Genomic DNA, 22,025 nt, shown 5'->3' with positions numbered 1-22,025 from the left:
GAATACAAATGTATTAACTTTTGAGCTGGAAAGTTAAGGGAAAAGAGGTTTTTGGAAAGCGAGCTGGAACTCCTTTACAACATGGCGCGGGGTATAGGTGGATTGTGTACAAAAATAAAATTAAAACTTTCCATCTTCCACTTTTCTCTGTTGCCTGCACTGTTCCATCTATCTCAATATAGAGGCCAGTTTCAGTGCTTTGTCCAGAGGTTACTTTTCCCACCAGCGAAGGAACTGCCTAACAGATCAGTCTATTGTTTGAAAGCAACTGTGTTTCTCAGCAGAAAAAAAAAGTGAGTTTGTCAGTAGAGGAGGGCTGTTCTGAGCTGTTGTCATGACTACAATTGAAGCTCGTGTTATATTTAGCCTCCGAAAACAAGACCACAAACCACGGTCTTACCAGTTTTCTCACAGCCCTCTTCATCGCTGTGGTCGGAGCAGTCGTCCTCACCATCACATCTCCATGACAACCGGACGCAGCGTCCGGTTCCACAGCGGAACTGTTCGGCCGTGCACATGGACGTGGCTGCGGGACACACACACACAGACACACAGAAATGTATTAATTAGTAGATTAGCTTTTGTTTATTCAACACTAGAAAAAAGTCAGAAAAAAAATGACACCGACATGAACAACTGCATGAATAAAGATAAAATGAACACTGTTTGGTAATGTTGATGAAAGCAGATACTCACTGCAGTTCTTCTCGTCTGATTGGTCGTCACAGTCATATTCGCCGTCACATCTCCAGCCGGCGTTGATGCACATCCCGCTGCTGCACATGAATTCAACTGATCTGCACGGCTGGTGGGAAGCTGCGCGCACACACACACACACACACACACACACACACGACACATGTCAACCACAGCAGTCTTCTCTGTTTTTCCGTCATCATTATGTAATTTGTTGTGATGGGTATTTATCACTATTCCGTAACTTTTGTAGAAATACATAATAAATCACTAATTAGTTGGACAAATAGTAGAGAGTAGAAGTAATTGTAATAGTAGTAGTAGTAGTAGTAGTAGTTATTAGTTGCGGGTCTGCTGATAGTTGACTGCATTCTTACAAACTGTAATAGTTAATATACGGCAGTGGAAATGGGTTAGGAGTGGGCATCACATCATTCTAGGAGATGGGAAGGAAAACAGTTTACAAAACTAAGAGTTTCTGGTTTAAATCTGAATACGGATTGGGACAGTAGTCTTCATGGGCTCTCTCAGTTCCTGATGAATGAGACCTCAGTCCTGTGCTGTTCCTAAATTAAATCCAGTCCAATTGGGCCGGGAAGTGTCCCGCTGCATCAGTTAGTTCTGGTGGAGCACTGAGCGGCTGTGGTTGTTGGTCTTCTGTCTGTGTTTTGGTATGTTTGTATTGACCATTTTGGATTATGTCTGAGAATTGTACGGTTAATTCCGATCAAGTCTCTATCTGTCTTTGTTTGGTAAATAATTAATTGTAACAGGATGAAGGCTGGATATCCGCAAGACTTTGTGGCATAATAATAAGTTCAAATCAGTGAATAATCAGTGAAATTCTTGTTTCTTTCCTGAAAGCTGTCCATATGAGTTCCTAAAGTTAAAAAGAAAGGAGCAAAAAGGCAGACATTCAGCATTTCATACCAGTCACATTCTCTTTCCCCATAAACATGAATTGCTTCTGTTTAGTTTGGCTGCCTTATGATCCTCTCTAACCACAGATCATAGCTGTCTCACCTTTAATTCTCCCACCACATCTCTACATGTGATCAGATCAAAGTGAAGCTCAAACTGGCAGCAGATGAGGACGGAGGTGGACGAGAAGATTAAAGCTGAATCAAACATAAGCATCTTAAATCCCGAGTGTGTGTGTGTATGTGTGTGTATGTGTGATTGTGTATGTGTGTATTTCTCTGACATGTTCCCTCCTGACAGCACTAGTCGGTTACCATCAAAGCGACAGTGGGCGTGAGATAAGGCAGGGACAAAATGACAAGCAAGGGAATGCAGGGGAAGAAAGGCAAAAAAAAAAAAAAAAAGAGGAGATGTTGTGCAGCTTCAAGCATCCCCATGCAGGCTTATCAGCTGGGCGAGGGATGAGAGAGATGATCAAAACAGCAGGTGGCTCTCCCACAGAGAGGGAGAGAGAGAGAGAGAGAGAGACGAACACACTGACGCCCACACACATTCAAATGAGTCATCCACCCTTTATCTCTCTCCTTGTCTCTCTCTCTCTCTCTCTCTCTCTCACTCAACCACACACACACACACACAAACACAAACACACACACACTATACTCTTTCATCTGCTCAGCTATGCAGCCAAAAGCAGTATCAGTGTTCGCAAGTGGTAACAAGGCATGGAAGTGTGAGTGTTATATTTGTGTGTGTGTATGCGTGCACTCACATTAGGCAGTGACAAAGAAAGACAGAAAGAAGTATGTGTGTGTGTGTGTGTTTGAGGGAGAGAGAGACAGAGGGAGAAAGCGAGAGAGTGAGAGAGAGAGAAGCTTCTTCTCTAACAAAGCGCCCTTCATGCGTCTGGAGAGTTGATGCCAAGGAATGCCGTCTGAGGATGGGCTGTCTTATGCCTCTGAGGAATGCCTCCTGTGTGTGTGTGTGTGTGTGTGTGTGTGTGTGTGTGTGTGTGTGTGTGTGTGTGTGTGTGTGTGTCCAAACTATCTGTGTGTTTCAGAAAGTCTATTTCAAAAACTTCATGAAAAGGAGTTCATTACAATTTTGAACACTTGTAAAACTGAACCCCCTCGTGCTGGTCAAAAACAATGTGGAAAAGAAATAGATCTGCGGTTTAAAAAGTAGAGGACAGCAGGAAATGAATAGTGAGGGGACATTAGGCCCAGCTGGTTTCAGTACATCAGACAGGATGTAGATTGATCTTTTAACCTTGTTGGTTTGTGATCCAAAAGTGAAACATGTAGAGCAAAAACATTGGATCTGATATGTGTGGCAATGTCTCCGCTGCATTCATTTTCAGTATTTCTAAGATGTACGGTATCTGCTGTCTCTTTTTTTTTCTTTTTTTATTTCATAAAGCTTTGATGCCAGCTCAACTTTCCTCCCGAAAAATGTTTAACACCTCTGAAGCGAGGCAGCAATTAAAAAACCTGGAAGTGGGAGGAGAAGAAAGAGAAAGAGAGCAGATCAGTCGACTAACATGACCAAACGATGTTAGAAAACCTTGAAGCTGTGCCTATCCCACTGCAGATAAACACATCAAAGGAGAAAACCACTGTGCATGGGAGTGTGTGTGTGTGTGTGTGAGAGAGTGAGTGAGTGAGAGAGAGAGAGTAAGAGAGAGAAGCGGTGGGCGCATATAGACAATGAGTGAATGAAACAAAAACATGAGAATCAGATGGGAGAATGAGGAGGGAGACGCTGAGAGATTTGTCAGCAGCAGGCAGCGTCTCTGGAGTGAGAAGAGCGGAACATGATAGTCTGTGTTAATCAGGACCATGGATTCACTGTATGTGTGTGTGCGCGTCAGAGTGTGCGTATGTGAATTACAGTGACAGAAAAGATCTAACAGAGAGAGTGCTTTCCAGTTCTGACAGATGCTTTGGAGCGGCAGCCTGCACTACAGCAGCTGTTCCTGAGCTCAACCTGACGTCAGCTGACAGTTACAACATGAAATGTTACGATGAAACAACCGGTCGTTTAACACCACAGTTGTTTGTGAGCTTTTCTTGCAGACTAATCTATTAATTACTTTACTTATGCTTTTTGCTTATTTAAATAGGTTTTTAATATGTTAGCTTGTCTTGCCTCAACAATTAATCGGGCTGACAAATAAATAAATAAGCAATTGGGGACAATTGTAATTTATGTTATCAGCAATTGAAGGCGAAGAAGAGGGAGAAGAAGAAGATCCCTACTGTGCCTCTGAATCAGTTTCAATGTATTCATTCAGTGTGTCAGTTGGTGCAGCCACTAAAAAACACTAATGCCAAATCTTCCTGTTCAGATGAGCCCGTGCTGACCCTTTTAACTCCAGCCGAACTTGTGCAGGAAGCTGTAGGCATGACATGTGCAGCAGTGCCACTGGGGTTATAAAGACAGAGGGAGAGCAGAGCGAGAGAGAAGAAGAGAGGATGGAGAACCATATCTGCCAGAGGGAGAAAATCTAACGGCATAACAGAGGACTGATCTCCCGGAGGAGCTTCATCTTGTGTATTTATCTGTGAATGTGTGTGTAAACAGATAACAGCAGCTCACTGTGAGCGCTACAGCAGCAGGACTGGCTGGATCAGTCACACCACTGTAACAATGTGCTTTGTTTATGTTATTTGATTTCTACAAAGTTATTGTTTTAGCTCTTCAAAGTAAGGGCATTTTTTTGTGAAGCATTAAGATGGAGCTTGCATTAAAGATTAAGTTTGAAGGTTTTTTCCAAGTACAAGTGAAAGGAGAAACTAGAGCGGGAAGATAACAGTGGATTAATGACCAGGGGGGAGGGTTTTCCTTTGAGGTTCAGGGTTAACAACACACGGAGTCAACGGTGAGTTTCTGTAATAGTAAAAGTGTGCTTATGTGTGATCGATGGGGAGCTTACAGCAGTCCGACTCGTCTGACCAGTCCCCACAGTCGTCGTCTCCGTCACAGTGGTAGATGTCCAGGATACAGCGGCCGTATGCACACTGGAACTCCTCCACGCTGCAGGTGGCTGCCATCACATCTGAGGCTGCACAGACACACACAGAGACACAGACAAGTTAAACAGATGCTGATGCTGGAGAAAAAAAAAAGGTGCAGCAGTTAGCTGTCTGAGGCTCTTTGAAGTTTCGACTCTTCTATGCCGAGCCTGTCAGAAACTATGCATGAAATGAAGATGAAGCTCAGCTCACTGAATGTGTTTACATGCTCTACAGTAACCTGTAAGACCCTGGCAACGAGATATCTCCCCTTTTTGTGGGTATAGTTTTAATCATGATGCTGCAGCCTGAAGAGTTTTTTGAGGTGACTGATGTCAGCAGAATTAGAGAAAAGACTGTTGTGATGGAGCAGAAAATGAAAGAATTTGACAAACTAACATACTGTTCATAAGAGGAAACTCATTTATTTAGAATTGTCTAACATTTATTTCAGAAAACTAATGATACCCATAGCAGTGCTACTACCCTGGGTACAAGCTGGTGCAGGGTAATTTAGAGTTGGCCTAAAAAAAAATCGTATTGCAGTGCAGATGAGCATAATTTTGATACTAGATATTAACAACTCATATTAGAGACAAAACGACCAAACAAAGTGTTTTGCATGTTGCTTCATCAGATTTGCTTCTTTTGCTTAATCAGGTGTTTCTTTAAATAATCAGGTGTTGATTAGCAGAGAACCCAGCTTTACATTCCCCAATACACTTCAAAAAGTCAACAGCAATTGTCAATAGCAACCACAACTCTAATGTACATTCCCATTTCCATAAGATAACAAAACGACAAGCGATCATGAACTTCGCTTTTTGTTCATCTTATTTGGTTGCACTGGAAATTGTTTATCTTTTTAGTTGGCTGTTACTTATTTATTTGTTTATGTTTTTGAAATTCAGTCTGTTAAAACCCTGGTGGGAATACCCAGTTTAAAAAAAAAAAGTCAGCAATATTGCCCAGGATTCTCTTACCTATAAAGATGGGTCTCTCATTTACATGACTCTTATTAGCCATCAATAACCATTTAAACACACTGATTCATGGGGCTGGCAGGCTTCTCATCCGTAACGGCTTCTGGTGGAATTATGTTAGCTTCCCAATTATGAAATTACATTTTTATGTCGACACTCTGCTGAAAACGTCTCCCTAGAGAAAGACACGCCCTTCCAAAAGTGCTTTTTCTTCCTTTGCAAAAGGGAGTGTGGTGATGTCTCATCGTGTTGTGAGAAAACTGGATTGCGGGTGAAGTCCCTCAACAGAGGGAAAACAATGCGTAACACAAATTACCACGTGTGTCGTTGCTTAACTTGAGAAGCATGTTTCTTATAGTCTGTCTTTAAGCCACACACACACACACACACACACACACACACACTCTATCAGGGTTAACTTACGACAGTTTTCCTCATCTGATCCGTCCTTGCAGTCCGTGTCTCCGTCACAGTACCAGTGCTCAGCAATGCAACTGCCATCAGTGCAGCGGAACTCCTTGTCCGAACATTTGCGCATGTCTGATATGGAAAAGATTTTAAACAAATGCACAGTTAATTTTTATGAGACGCTGTGATTAAGTATGTGTCTGCATTTTGGTGATTATGTGTATGTACCCACCACACTGTTCATCACTGTTGTCGCCGCAATCGTTGTCTCCGTCACAGTGCCAGAGGCTGCGAATACAGTAGCCATTTTGGCAGTGAAACTCATCCTCCTCGCACTCCCTGGGAGCTGCAGAGAGAAAGAAGGAGAACAAAGGTTTCAGAGACAAATAATGAGCATACAACAAACGCAAAGAGCAGTTACTGTACAAGAAATTAGATAAGACGCAGTTATCCCTGAGCTCTGCTGACATATTAACATCTGCACTGACACCGGGGAAAGCGTGACCTTTCATGTCAGGCTGAGAGCAAAGAGCTGAGGAGAACAAACACAGATTTTTCTCGCCGTCAACAAGCTGAACTCTCCTGAGGCTGCAGGTCTGGAGCTCAAAGACTCACAGACTGAATATCCTGTGGTTCGATCTCAACACAAAAGACGTCTGATCGACAGCTACTGAAACACAGTTACGGGGAAGGCTGAATAAAGTCAAACTGAGCGTGTGTGTGGCTTCCTTCAAGGTCACTGTTCATAGGGAAAACATTTGCTGTAATTATACCTTTATTTTCACAGCACTTTTCCAAGACGTGTAACAAATGCTTCACAAAAAACATATGCAACCAAACCACCGTAACGGGTGGCTATAAAAACTTGGTGATTCACTCCTCAGGTTGTACAGCTTGAATATATGTGGGTTACAACTGATGGGGACAAGCTTTCATGTGGGAAAATTATGAAAAACATCCATAGGAATATCTCAGACTACAACTTAAGCACATTCCTCTTTTCCATTCATCATCCAAATGCCCCACAAACTAACCCATAGTTTTCACCAAATTAGGTCTGAATACACTTAGTCCGCTCACAGGAAGGCTGGTTTCACATTGGTCAGAGGTAGTTTATAGTTTAACTGTAAAGGTGTCGGAGAGGCTTCAGCCGAAGTGCTTGTTGGATGGTCAAACAACAAGCACTTCGGCTGAAGTGCTTGTTGGATGGTCAAACAACGTCTGAAACCCCCTCCACCCACACCGTTTGGATATGGGAATTGAGAGAGTTGCATCTGACAGTTTCTGTAACTTCCAGAAATTCACACCCACTTCATGCACTTAGTTGAGTGTGTTGAAATGATACATTAGTCAGCATATAAACATCTCTAGAGCGCTCTCTTTATTTTTCACACAATTACTTCCATCTCTTTTTGTGTGAAAAGAACAGAACACCCTGTTTTGTGACTAAATACTTGGAATACATTTGAGTGCTTTTGCCTTCCGAAGTGATCAGATGACACTTTGTACAAACTACTTAACTTCTAGCATAATGGCACCTTAAGAACATTAAAACACAGAACATTAAGAACATTAAAACACAGTACAGGAATCTATCAGTAATCTATCAGAAAAATTGTCAACCCTGGTATTGATCCCAAACTCCAGGATTAAATGGGCTATGAAAAATACCAGACTCAAAACAGACAGTCCTGACTCATTAAGAAACAGGAGGCTTAAGTGTGGATGACAATCGAAATGTAAGCGTTTTACTTTGTCGACCATATGACTGCGGAGAACATTTCAGCCTTAAAAATATTCTCTATCTTGCCATGCAGTAGTAATACCCGTTTAACATGAGCTAGACGTGCAACCATTAGCTGATTCAGAGGCATTAAGATTACATCAATTACTGTGGGCATTAGAGGAGACATAATATGCTAATTTTAACTTTAAAGACTTTTTACATGGACAAAATAATATATAAAAATGTAAAGGGAAATGAAACTGCTGGAAAACCATGCAAAAGGCATTTCACCTTTCTTTACATGGCTTGGTCCACCATTTTTTGAACACTATACAGTAAATGGGCATTTTTCGTGGATGACTAGGTCCAAATTGTGCTGTTCAAATGTCATTTTCAGCAATCCATAAGTAAAAAAGTTAATTTCAAATCTGCAGTGCCTTTAAATCCTTCACCAGTTTGAATTCAGAGGGGTTTAACTACAGGCAGTTTGAGCTCCAGCAGCTTGTGTGATGTCTTAATTAAATACACTGGCTGCTGTACATTAGGAAATGTTGTTTCACTAGACAGTTAACCTTGAGTCTGGAGATAAAAGACGCATTTGTCATTCATCCCAACAGCCTTGACGATGCAGTTAGCCAGAAGTCCCTCCCCTGCTGTGAACTTTCAGCTCTGTGACATTGACAGTGTTTAACTTTCAAACCCTTTCATTTATCCAAACAACTCCTCCACCTTGCCTCTTTAATCACACCTCCATTGATAGAAAACTGAATGGATTTTCAAAACACTGCCTTCTACTGTTACCACCGCAATCGATGGCAGAGCTGAGGCAAGCTCGCCTGGGGCCCGAATACGCAGGTTCGTCAAGGAGAACCAGTGATGGATGGCCCCTGGCAGGAGGTAATCTATAATTTATCACTGCTGTGTGTAAGTGTTAGACAGCTGAGACAAACAGAGAGAGATAAGGAGAGACAGAAACAGAAGGATGCCCAAAGAAGAGAGAGACAGACGAAGACATAGATGAAACTTCATTTCATTGAGATTTTTCATCGTTTCTCAGGTGTGCTGCAGCATCACAGCACAAGTCAAAGCTGCTGTTTCTGAGATGACATTAGGCCACAGAGTCTTTGAGTGTGTGTGTGTGTGTGCGTGCGTGCGTGCGTGCGTTATACACCTCTGTGGATAGTGGATATTTCTAAATGCCCATGTTGCATTAATGATTTAGATGGTTTGGCTACATCACATCTGATTGAATGACCTACTTAAAAAGAAATGAAGGTTGCTTTACAAACAGTAGTAACTAGAGCCTGACCGATATAATGCTCAGCCGATATTATCAGACAATACTGGCCTCCTCTGCACCTCTGTCAGCTGATATGCGAGGATTTGATGTTTTATTTAAGAACATAACGCAGACGAAGATGCTCGGGGTCATTCAAAATTATTAAATTCCCAGTGACGTTGACTATTTCAGTGCACCTTTTGGAGTATAAGGTTTATTGTTGCCTTCATGACATATCTTTGTCACCACTGTTTGTCATTTTATTTATTTATTTATATATATATATATATATATATATATATATATTTATATATAGATAGATATATAGATATATAGATATATAGAGATATATATATAGATATATATATATAGAGATATATATAGATATAGATATAGATATATATATATAGATATATATATAGAGAGATATAGATATAGAGATATAGATATAGATATATAGAGCACCCTTTTATATATTCTGTTTAAGAATATTTTATAGGAATATCAGCCAATGTATATGGATATCAGATTTACTTTACTCCCTATTATCGGTATGTTGGGATCTACTAGTATCTGACTGAATTTCCATAATAGGTCAAGAACAATATATGCTATATGCTGAGCAGAACAGGTGATCTCTGCTGTTTGACCGAGTAAGTTATAGTAATGAAATTGTAAATTTGCAAGAATTGGCCACCTGTCAAAATTCATACTCAAAACAAATAGGGGGCGGCATGTACGAGTCACACAATTGCTGCTGCCTGTAGCTGCCCTTAGCTAGTCAACTAGCAGTCCAGACTAGGAGCTTGCAAGTGTTAGTGTTTACACCGCTTGCACAAGACCTTTGGGCAGAGACAGGGCAAGGTTGCTTGTTACCATGACAAGTATATTCAGTATATAGCTGCAATACAATCCATAGACATCTTTATGTCAAAACTGTTATAAGTCACAATCTGACTTTACATATTGCCCCTTGGAGTTAAGGCAGCTGGCATAACTTTTTCTAAATTATCCCACACATATTTTCATCATTTCTTTTTTTCTTTTAATGACTAACTGGCCAGCGCATTGTTTATTCCTATACACATTGTCAATGTATCACCTGTACCGACTTCCAACAAGCCAGAACGCCCTCCCCTTCTCCCTAGAGGAAAATAATTTAAACCACACAAACCCAACAGTAGATCCAAATGAAATTTTAATTCAACTATTGACAGATATACTCAAGTAATCAATTATTCAACTTAAAATTATAGATTTTCTCCCTCTCGGTCTCTCCCATGCTCCCTCTCCCCTCCTATCAGTGAGGTAAACAGAAGGAGGTCGGAGGTCAACAAGCCCTCAAGATGCTCATCATTCACACAGCAGCCAAACGTCAAAGGGCAAAGGGTGCTGGGAGTCATTACCAGCCTCCCTGCATATATCTGTGTGTGTGTGTGTGTGTGTGTGTGTGTGTGTGTGTGTGTGTGGTGAAATGGTGTCATGTTTTTCCGAGGGGTGAAATTTATTTTAAACTTCAAAATTCAGAATTTGTCATGTTCAAAACACAGCTACGTCTGTGTGTTTGTCTGCAATCTTGACAAGTGCTTCAGTTCCAGCCAAGCGTGGAGAATTGTCTCCCCGTCTCTAAATAATGAAATAAAACCAGTGCATCACAGGGAGAAATAAAATTTATTGGGAGGTGTAAGACAGACCAGGGTGAAAGAATGAAAAGAAAGAAAGAAGCATGAAATAATAAGTAGTTTGGGGAGGCAGGGAAATTTACTGGGCATGGAGATGAAAAATTCATAGCTGGCTCACAGCAGACAGACCCCCCATCAGGAAGTGATTCAATGTCTGGCTGCTGATACAGTATGTGGGTCAAGAGATGAGGAGGAGAAATTGCTGGATGACGGACTGATAAGAAAAATCACTCCAAGGAGAAAGAACCAACCTATACCTGCTGTACACACACACATCGGTGACTAATCCATCCCATCATCAATCTTTATTCTTTGCTTACTGATACTTATATACTTTTGGATACAAATCTACTTTTTCAAAAGGTATCTAATGTATTTATCTTAACCAAAACCACAATCTTAAGCCTTACCAAGTAGTTTTGATGCTGACACTTAGCCAAAACATAAGCAAACCGTGACCATTTCACAACATCCATCATCACAGTGTAACGAACAAGGAGGAATGGGGACCTGTGTTGTTGGCAATAGACAAACCTCCAATCATGCTATCACCAACTTTCTGATGTAAGGACTTTTCCTCCTCTCCGCTTATACAGCTTATACTACTCTACTACACAAAAGTATTAGATTGTTTGAATAGGCCATTTTCTAATTGTCAGTCCAACTAGCACCGTGGCTTGATGGATGGAAAAATCACTCAGTCCGTCAGAGCAACACTTTGCTCCCGGGTGAAATATCTCGACACCGCAGGATTAATCAGAAGGATCCCTTGAATCTCCAGCAAGTCAAAACGTTCAATGACTTGCAAAATGAATGGCCAATCTCCTCTCAGCATATCCTCAAATTGTTTAATGCACTAAGCATGCTAACTATTGCATTTTCAAGTGTTTAGACAATATAGGCAAATGATAAACAAAGGGGGGTGGCATACATAATAACAGAAGCAAATTTCTCAAATAGCCATTCCGTTCACTGTGTATGACCAAAATCTGCTGTATTGATCAGCTTCCTGCACTAACTTTCTCTTCTGGCACTTGTGAGCAGCCTATCAAAGCTCTAGTTCAAAAATAGCTTTAAACAAATGGTCCAAGCTTTCATTAGGTAGATAAAGGGCAAACTGCTATCACATCACCAATTCCAAACAACAAAACAGACAATTATAGCTCAGAGGGAAAAAGAAAGACCCTGTGCTGATCTTTAGATGAAAATAAGTCACTGAAATGACACTGCCATGTGCTGTCTCCATCAGGAACACGTCACTCTCTGTACTATTCCTGTCCCGGGCACAGAGTGTTAAGTGTGATTAAACTGAATCACCAAACCGACACCGACAGAGTGATGGGACGACTGGCATGCAGCATACATCCAACACAGATCAGTCTGCGCATGCGGAGCCTTGTGAGTCATTAGGGGTAAACATAGAGACTAAAAGTGGACTTTCTGAGAATCTCACCACTAACCCCACCCTGACTAATGGATCCGCGCGCGCACACACTTTTTTGGATTGGCTTTAACTATATAACAAACTTTTCTCCAAATGTGTAACACTGTGCGAAAGTAGCTAATTTAGTTTGCTGTTTAAGTATAAGCCGGGAACATCAACATATTAATGCTTTTAAATGCTTTTCAGTTTTTCACTTTTTTTTTTTTATTCTAGAAAATGATTATATCTTTCCTGTATAAACTGTAGAAAAAACAGCTTTTAAATGACATGGTAATCGAACAGAAAGCTGGTCAACACATTGCAGAAAAAAAATAAGCAAGGTTCAGCTTGCACAAGCTACATTCAAATGAATGAGAGGGCTGTGTTTTCTCTTGCAGGGTTCATGTCCATCTGAAAGCATCTCGGGAACACTGCACAAACACGCCCAGGTCAGCATATCAGGAGGTTTTCCTGCGCTTACCATTCTGCCAACATCATGTGAATGCAGCATTGACTTCTTAAACAGCCATTTGAAGAAGTGATGTACCAACAAAATGCTCTGCCTTTCCTGAAAAGTCCTCACTGACAAATTTTAAATGGTCCTCACAGAGACAGAAATACAGAAGCACACACCAGCACACATATACCCACCAGGCAGCAATGCACAGATACATAAATACTACACGCGACATTCTGCCTGGCAAGCAGCTGTGGGGTATTTTTGGTTCACACATACACACACAAACACACACACACACACACACGTCCACAAATCAAAGAGAGAAGCAGAATAAACGAAGGGCAAAGGTCAGAGAGTGTTGATCATGGGAGTGCTGACCTCTCCACAGTGTGTGTGTGTGTGTGTGTGTGTGTGTGTGTTTGTGTGTGAGTGCAACCGCCAAGCAACTCCTTCAGACTCAAAACAAACATCTCACTGCACTTGGATGCCTCAAACATCTGTCTGCTTTAATAACTTGTCTCCCCCTGAGCCTGACATCGCGGGTCAGGAGTGTGTTTATGTGTGACGGTGCGTATCAGCTCGACCACCACCATTTGCTTGTTTGTTTGTTTGCGCCTGTGAGAGGGATCGGGTGCACTTACGGCAGTCCTGCTCGTCTGAGTCGTCCTCGCAGTCGTTGTCTCCGTCACACACCCAGGAGCGACGGATACATTTGCCGTTGTCGCAGTGGAAGTCTAGCGGCGAGCAGGTGGGAAGCACTGTAAACAAACAAGGCCAGAGAACAAGTCTGTTAAACAAACTGTGAAGTTAGAAGTTCAAATCTCTCCGTACATCAGATCGATAGAAGTTATTCTTTATAGACGCAGGATACAAGAGAGTTTATAGAGTGAGAAGAACATGTTTCGCATCTATCCAGGATTGTATTGGTGTCTGCTCAACTTGAGGCTCTGTTACGTAATCAGTAAAATGTTGTCCTTGGTTGTTTAAAGTCTGTTAAAAGGAGCAATACATCGAAAAAGCCACAAAAACACACAGTATGTATACAGTCACATCAATTTGATTGATAGCCAATTATCTTTTTAAGCAAATATGCCAAAAAGAAAAAAAATGCTTCAGATTCTGAAATGGGAGTATTTCGTCAACAGCTATGATATTACTCTAAGAATCTTTTTTGGATTTACTATAGATACAACATGACATGACAGCTTGGAGCCTGGGAAGTTGTGATTGGCATGTTTCACTACTTACAAAACATTCACCACAAACAGATTTATAGAAAAAATAATCAGCAAGACCTGAATCAACATGTACTGGAGAAAGTAAACGAAAATAAATCTGATGTCAATCCAATGCAGAGATACAGCTGCATCGCTGCTGGCGTCAGTAAAGGTCACAGTTTGACAGACAGTTTTATATCCTCTGTCTGTTCTCTGGTCATCCAGAGTCGTCCTCTCTGCCACCTTCGTACCCTGAGACCCAGAGAGCAGCACTGAGCTCAGCTCAGCGCATTCCTCTTTAACTTCATATCCGCTCTAAATGCAGCTACTTGCTATCTAAGCAGAGCCCGAATGACTGGCCCTTTGTCATCCGCAGACAGAGCTAATTTAATTACAGGCCAGAGAGGGAGGGGAGGGGAGGAGAAGGGAGGAGAGGAGAGGGAGCAGCAACTCCTTACTGTGGACTCTCACTCATCTGTCAATATCAGATATGAAGTATTGACGGACCAACATAGACTTTATGAAAAATGTATGACGTCACGCCCCGAGTTAACCAGCGAGGCAGACAGGCGGACGAGTCGGGGATCAGTGAGTGAATTAAGTAAGGGCATGTGAGTGTGTGTGCGTGTGTGTGTCTGGGTGTGGCTCTGGTCTCCAGGGGAAGTAAAGCCCCACTGACCCACATACCCCTGCATGATATTACATTATTTAGAGAGCAACACAAAGAAAGAGGCAGAGACTTGAGCAACCATAACAAGCAAGATCATACTGGTGGTTAGGCTCAAACGTCATACAACGCATCTCTGCAAACAACTGATAAGATGACCTCACTTTCTTTCTTTATTTGCTTCCAGGCAGCCACTGGCTTTGGTTTCATTTCAAAATGGTGTGAAAACGTATCAAGACATGACAGATGCTTGAGAGTCATTCTCCAACACAGAAAGAAATTAACCACCTTTGTATTTCTGTTGAAGATTAGTCAAATGTCCAGAGAAAATCAGTCAACACCTGACTAAAACACTGACATAGAAAGCAGAGAAAAGTGTTGAGGGTTAAAATGAAAAAAAAGTTTGCTAACAGACATTTAGAATCAAAAATAAGTTGAGAGAATAGTCAACAGAAAAATCTGAAATATTTTTGATAGTCAAATGAAAAAAGTTGGTTCTATTTGCCAGAAACTTAAACTGAAAAGGAAGGTCACAGTGATCCACTAGTGAAAATCTCCAGTGAGTCCTGACACCTGCACACTGTCCAGAACCTTCTCTTTGTCAAACTGAAACAGTTTGCTGCCTTCAGGATGCATCTCTGTCCGGGTGTCAGTAGATTTGTGGCCTCAACTGCAGAGAGGAGAAAAATGCTGCTTTTCAACATTTCAATAAATAACACACACACACACACACACAGACACACAGACACACACACACACACACACACACAAGCAAGTCGTCGCTGCAAAGGCTAAACAAACACATGCTCGTCGGCAGAGCAGAATTGTTTGGACGCACAAATAGCTAGAGATGCCAAGTGTATGCTAATAAATACTCTCTCTCCTACTCACACACAGACACACACAGACATTGCTGTGGGTGGGTCCTGTATACTGGTATCAGGTGGATCAGCAAGGAGCATGCTGGGAAGGTTGATGAGGTCTCCAGGCCCTTTGATCTCTCTTATCACACAGATTCTGCTCAGCTCAGCGCTGCTCTTCTCGCTAGCACTGCATTCCTCTGAGGTTGACTCACAAACACAACACACACACACACACACACACACACACACACACACACACATTAATTAACACACTCAAAACAAGCCTCCTAACCTTAACTTTGTCCACTACTTGCTGTTTGTTGCATTCAACCTTAAAAGAAAAGGGCTGAGTCTGTGTGCTTAATTTGACAACACACTGATGATGTAGCTATTTTAACGAAGAGTGCGGACAGGAAAATGCCAAAGTGAAACAGCATCAAAGCTGTCGTTATATCTCACAAGCTACTGACAACAGATACACAACACATGACATTCTACTCTACTTCACACTCCGGTGATGCTTCATTAACTATGTAATGTTCTCACATCCTCCTGAGCATATTCACGTAACAGTCGTGGTCGATAAAGCATCTCATTATCAAAACTTTTTAGAAGTAGTTTGAATCATGCTGAAGCGTAACAACACATTCGACTTGTTCATTCACAGTCCTGAATGATCCATCCAGGTGGTATAATAACTAACACAGACACACACACTCTGACCTTCACCAATGAGCTTTTCTCATCCGAGCAACAAAATTCCCACTTACATTCCACAGGCCATTCCCACACACACACGCACCAACACACACACGCTTACGCACACTGAGGAAACCAAACAGTGACTGTAGAGGCTAAAGATTACCTCTTTAACCCACTAATAACTCAGTGATTTTTTTATAGTAAAAATACAAAACATTTAGTGGGGTTTGTTTTGTCATATTTAGTTGTGAGACATTGTTCAAAACAAATGCAGCAACTAAAAGACATAGCTCAATAAATTGTTACTTTAGATATTAAATGAGCTACATTTTTTTCATTAAAACCAAAGAAAAAAGGGCCATCTCAGAATATCAGACATTGAGCCAAGAATGAAAAAAGGACAGACAAATGTTTTCAGTAGAGATGAAGGTAATCTGAAGGTGAACAGACCGGTTTTGGACTGAAAGGGAAAACCTTTATTTAAACCTTGGAGTGAAAAATTCTTGTCAGACGTACAGACTCCTCTGTCCTGTGGTGAGACTTCTCCCACTGACCCAATATAACAGTTTGCAGTATAATCTGTAGTGAGTGTGGAGTTGCTTCCAGAAAGATATGTTGTAGTGCTGCCATTACCTCTGGAAATAAGTGGGAAAATATGTGTTTTGTCATGTGAGTGTTCAAGGCCTCTAAAAGCTCATAATATCTGGACTTTACTGAAAAACATTCAGCAGTGATGTAAAAGGATTCTCACACAAGTATGTTAACCCCACCTACTCAAAAGTTGGTGATGTTTCCTGCTGCGACAAGCTGCAGATCAAATAGTCTGCAGTAGGTAAGGTCTTGATAAATCAAGAAAAGAAAACAAACTGAGCCGTTTATTAGTCACTAGAATCCCATCAATCCCATATTCATTTTTCCGAAAACAACAACCCCCATCAATTTTGTATGCGTACTGACTGTATTTGAAAGTAACACTGTGTGTGTGTGTGCCTGGCTTGCATTCGGTGGTGTGTGTGTTTCATGTCTTTAGGAAGATGTATGTGTGCGTCTTTAAGTGGCCTTGAGCAGGAGAGTTAATGGCCTCCCCTTTACTATAGAGCAGCTGAATCAAGTGGCTCTAATGGGACCAATATATCTGCCTAAACAGCGCTTATCACACCGGCTCAACAGATGGGAGGATGGACAGACCAAAGACAAAGAGGATGAGAATGAGGGAAAGAGAGAGGACACCCTGAGAGAAAAACAGATGTGGACTCCAGAGAGCGGTGGAGGAGTCTGCAAGTCTAATGAGAATATTTCATCCGTGGAGCTTTAATAAGGGTTTTCTCTCTCAGTCCAAAACAGGTCGGTTCACCTCCAGATTACTGTCGTCTCCACTGGAAACATTAAGTCGCAGGGGAGATCTGTGTCTAGGTTTATTATATTTGACTCCACGTTTGACAGCAAGTACCTATTACACGCAGACAAAAACACACTGGAGGCTGATATTTTTCGAGAAGGCTTCCTGTGGGATTCCCATGTGATTGGAGTCAAGTTCACTAGTCATCATTTGACAGGAACAGAGCAGGAGAAGGGGTCAAAAGAAGCATCATTAGGTCAGACTGTACATATACAAACAGTTAATTTCTGAAAAACACTAATTTGGTTATTTAAAAAATAATGGTAGTCATCATGTCGGCTGTGGTGGCTGGTTTGATGAAGCCACCTGACTGGCGTTTGACGTGCACACTGCTGTACAGCTGTGGATTGACGACTCATGGTGCACATGCAAGATGTGAGAGGATGGTGAGAGCATCACATCAAAATGATTGCAGTGAACATTAGTGAAAATCCACTCATGGGTCATCTTCTAACCACACCTGTCTTCTTGTAGTTTTAAGCAGGAGGAAAAAACAACACATTTCTGGTAGAAGATCTTGATAAAATGGGTAACATCAGAGTGGACGATTAACTGTTAGGGGCATGAAATCCAATTTGGTGTAGGAAATTACAAGATCCCCATCATTGCATGGTAAAATGATTCTAAAATGGTCTGTATGGTATTATTATTAACATTATTTTTCAGAATGTAGAAGTATCCAACTCAAATTATTCCTCTCTGTCCCTCTCATCCGTGTAGTCTCTCCTCTTTATTTTCCTCTCTTAGCCGGTCCCGACACAGGCGGCTTATCTGATTCTAGGCAGCTCTGGTCGGTAGCCAGCGCATATTTCAGTTCGTCAGAGCGGAGTGGCGCTGCCAGCAGAGTTTTTCTTGGCAATGTGTCCGGCAGCGGCCTGTATGATGGGCCCCGCGTCCTCCTCCACCTCTTCAGTAAACAGACCTCCTGCTTCGCCTCAGCTGCAGCGCCATTCTGCATTCACAGATTTGTCAAAAAACTCTCTGCAGAGTTACGTTAACTATCTGACGGACGCTGACATTTAATCGCTATCACCTCATTACAAAGTGTTTTAATAGTTCATCCAGATTTATAGTTACTTCTTTATCACTGTCTGTTTTATAGAAACCAAAAAGCATAGAGATTGAAAAATTGTATGAAAGTATGTTATTTCTTGAGTAGAAAAGTTTAAGGAAAACGCAATATAAAAAAACTAACTCTCCACTAACACGTTGAAACTCCCCAATAATAAAACATAAAAGCAAAAAACTGTACTTGTACCAAATGAACTCCAGGCATGCATCAGTGTGTACTGTTTGCCATGACCCCATCATCACATGATATTTTATTATCCATCAAGGCAGATTAATGTAGAAACATTTGCTTGTTGCTATGACAAATCTCTGCCGAGTCCTCGACACCAGTGAGAAACACTCGAGTGCTGTCATTCAGACAACCCACATATTTTCTTCTTAGGAGGCTCAATGACAGGAAATACTTTAATGCAGTCTTATGATGACATTATAAGACTATTATGATCTGTCACTGGCTGAATGAAGTAATAATTTCTCTAATTTTATCGTGCCAGTTCTGTAAACACCCACCTGAAGCAGGTAATTCATCTCTTTAGATGGATTATACTTGAGCTACTTGACAGTTTACTGGACAAGGATAATTAGTTCTGGAGGTATTAAACAGGATAAGAGCATAGCACAGTCAACAAAAGGGCTTAAAAGGCAAAAGTTTATGACTTTTACAAACAAATGAATGTCCATTTCATTTAAAACCTCATCATTTAAATTCTGGATGCAACGCACTGCATCTCAGTGTATAGAATCTTCTTTTTTATCATTTAAATTCTCCCTTTATCCATAAAGTCCTTGGAATAATCAGTCTAAAGCAGTCTACTAAATAAAGGCTGCATCTTTTCAATACATAAACATTACAAAAAGAAAAAAAAATAATCCATCTGATGTGCCATTCATGTTTGTAATACAATAATATCGTTTTCACATATTAATTCATGTGAGGCAGAAGTCAAGCTCAGCATGGGTCTCGTCCAGTCAGTGCTTCCCAGCAAGTTCATAGAATCTGACATGTGCCCCGAGACGTCCGTTTAAATAAATTCTCACCAGATGATCTCTGCCTCCCCCCTACATGCCTCCTACGTAAGTAATGTTAGCCTAATATCCACAATTCAAAGCATGGGAGCAATGTCGCGATGGAACTTTATTGTGAAGCTGATGCCAGACAGTCAACAATCAGCAAAAGCGACAGACTCTGGATTATGTTCCATCGCTGAATGGATGCAGAATCTTCCTTGTCCACATTGCAATGCATCTTGCAATCAAGAAATGTCCACACCTTTAATCATAACCAGGTGAATATCTCTGTGTTTTGCAGTATACCAGATATTTTAACACCGGAGTTTTTAACTCTGGTATCTGTTGCACCATAGTGATACTTAAAGGCAGCCAGCAAATGTTGGTTTGCCACAGACTATGGCTCAACTTTTGGCAGCATAAACACATCCGACACTGGCGTCTAATTACGCTGACAAAAGTTCTACAATGAGGTTTATACAAAAACAACAACAAATGGAAGATGTTTCATAAAAGGTAAAGAGACAGTCATGTGTCAGAATTTGAAAACACTGAAGACTGAAGAAAACACATATCCTGAAAGAAAACTCTTAAAATTGTAATGAACTCAGACAATAGTAGACATTAAAGTCAACTTAACGTCTGCTTTTGTCAGCGATGTCTTTCCAATAAGAGAGGCTATCAATAAAACGTTTGTTCCCATGGTGGCACCACGGGGAAAGGGCCACTTTTGGATCATGAAGGTGCTCAGTAAATTTCACATTTGCGTATCCTTGAGATTTCTATATATTTTGTGAACGAGTGGAGGCTATGTCCTAATTGGGTTTCTAGATTAAAGATCATTAAATATTCACCACAATGAGCATTTTCAGTCGGTTTGGTTTGGGTTATTCAGCCCAAATCATTCAATAATCTGCCCACAAGTTGTACAGATATCTTGATCTGGATTAAAGCAACTATCCTCGATCCACCAGCTGGACAAAGACACTGACTTTGTGTGTCAGTGCTGCTTTGATTTGAGATAATAGGACAGTGTGAGAGGAGTTCAGGCAGGTAAAAAACATGCACACACAGGTGCAATCTGGCACACAAAACTGATTCAAGCAAAGCAAACACAGCTGCGGTTGTCTGTCTGGTTGTGTGACTTTAAGATGAATGCATTCATCTACTTCAACAATGTCAACATTTAACCTGCATTCTGCAATTGTGTATGATATGATCAACAAGTCACCAAACGTCTTGGAACTTCATTCATTTGATATCAGGTTGAGGAAGCAGATAAACTGTGTCAGCACTAAGCAGGCTGACTGAATTGCAAACAGAAAATCAACCCTGGGCCTTGTTACCATGCCAATTTAATCTGTTATTTCAACAATGGCACCACCTGGCAAGAGGTGTTTCTAAAAAAGAAAAGGAAAAAAAAGTGCTGTCATGTCTTGAGCTGTAACAAACCTATCAATCATTATTTTCAATTAGTTCATTAATTATTTAGTCTTCAAAATATCATATGCAATGACAAATGAAAACCACAAGTTCTCAAAGCCTTAGGCGATGTCTGCAAATTGTTTATTTTGTCTGGCTGTCAAAACATCTGAAGTAGTGACAGTAGATAAATGACTATAAATTACGGTGATGAAGAAATGGAGGAAAGTAAAGCAAAAGTAAAAGTGCCTGACACACTCGTACCCTAAGCAGTTAGCTAGTGAGTGATTCTAAGAAGAATCAGCTCTGGCTGCCACGTTCTTCACCTTAATCACAGTTTTATCCAGGTTCTTCTTCGTCTCCCTGAGTGTTTGGCGCAAACCCAAATGTAGCCAAAAATTCAGCAGCAGTATTTTGCAATCTTTTTTACATCCCTGATTCGTGTATGCTGCTTAATCTCATTTCTGTTCAATGATAAACTTCCTTATACACTTCTGAATGTACAAATCAGACCAACATCGATCATGAGATACATATATGGGGATCATGTGCAACTGAAACCATTGCTGAAAACAACTGGAATGTGCCAGTGGGTCAGATTCAGACAAAAAAATAGATGGTTTAAGTTGCATTCACAAAAACAAATGACATCACTGCGTAGGTGCAATGGGGGTCACAACACTTAGCCCTCAGGAACAACACGGGGTAAAGACGGTAAAGGCAGGCCCCAGACCCAACAAGCTCTTCATCTCTCTTCCTATTTCTGTCTGTTTCTCTGCCCTCAATCGGCCTCTAATCATGTCTTCTTCTGTGTGAACAAGCGTGCTTGCCTCATTTACTAAGCACGGAGTAAATATTTAGGAAGGAGGCTGAGGAGGGAACAGAGCGACCATTCGTGGTGGCAGTGAGGTTGAAGAAAGAGAGGAGGATTATGCTAATGTATCCAAACAACTAGGGTCATATCCTGAGACAGAGAGAGAAAGACCAGCAAGGCAAGAAGAAAGGAAGACAGAAAGAAGTGAAGGAACCAACTAAACCACATAGTGAGAAATAAATGAGAAAGTCTTGGGTAAAAAAGAGAAGC

The 22,025-nt window shown here is 41.1% G+C and overlaps 1 protein-coding gene across 2 annotated transcripts in view; it reads right to left on the bottom strand.

Annotated features, from left to right (window-relative positions):
* lrp4 (low density lipoprotein receptor-related protein 4) overlaps window positions 1–22,025 on the bottom strand; it is a 113,885-nt gene that overhangs the window by 32,490 nt on the left and 59,370 nt on the right. For both annotated transcript variants that reach the window (XM_037095884.1, XM_037095885.1), the window contains exons 3-8: window positions 13,234–13,350; window positions 6,255–6,368; window positions 6,038–6,154; window positions 4,553–4,681; window positions 697–816; window positions 401–526 (exon numbers count right to left, since the gene is read on the bottom strand). In XM_037095884.1, coding sequence (XP_036951779.1) covers window positions 401–526; window positions 697–816; window positions 4,553–4,681; window positions 6,038–6,154; window positions 6,255–6,368; window positions 13,234–13,350 — 723 coding nt within the window. The remainder of the gene's footprint in view (window positions 1–400; window positions 527–696; window positions 817–4,552; window positions 4,682–6,037; window positions 6,155–6,254; window positions 6,369–13,233; window positions 13,351–22,025) is intronic.

This window comes from Acanthopagrus latus, chromosome 4 (assembly GCF_904848185.1).
Source record: "Acanthopagrus latus isolate v.2019 chromosome 4, fAcaLat1.1, whole genome shotgun sequence".
Taxonomy (NCBI): domain Eukaryota; kingdom Metazoa; phylum Chordata; class Actinopteri; order Spariformes; family Sparidae; genus Acanthopagrus; species Acanthopagrus latus.
The sequence above is the reverse complement of the archived record's forward strand: the minus strand, read 5'-3'. Positions and strand labels throughout refer to the sequence as shown.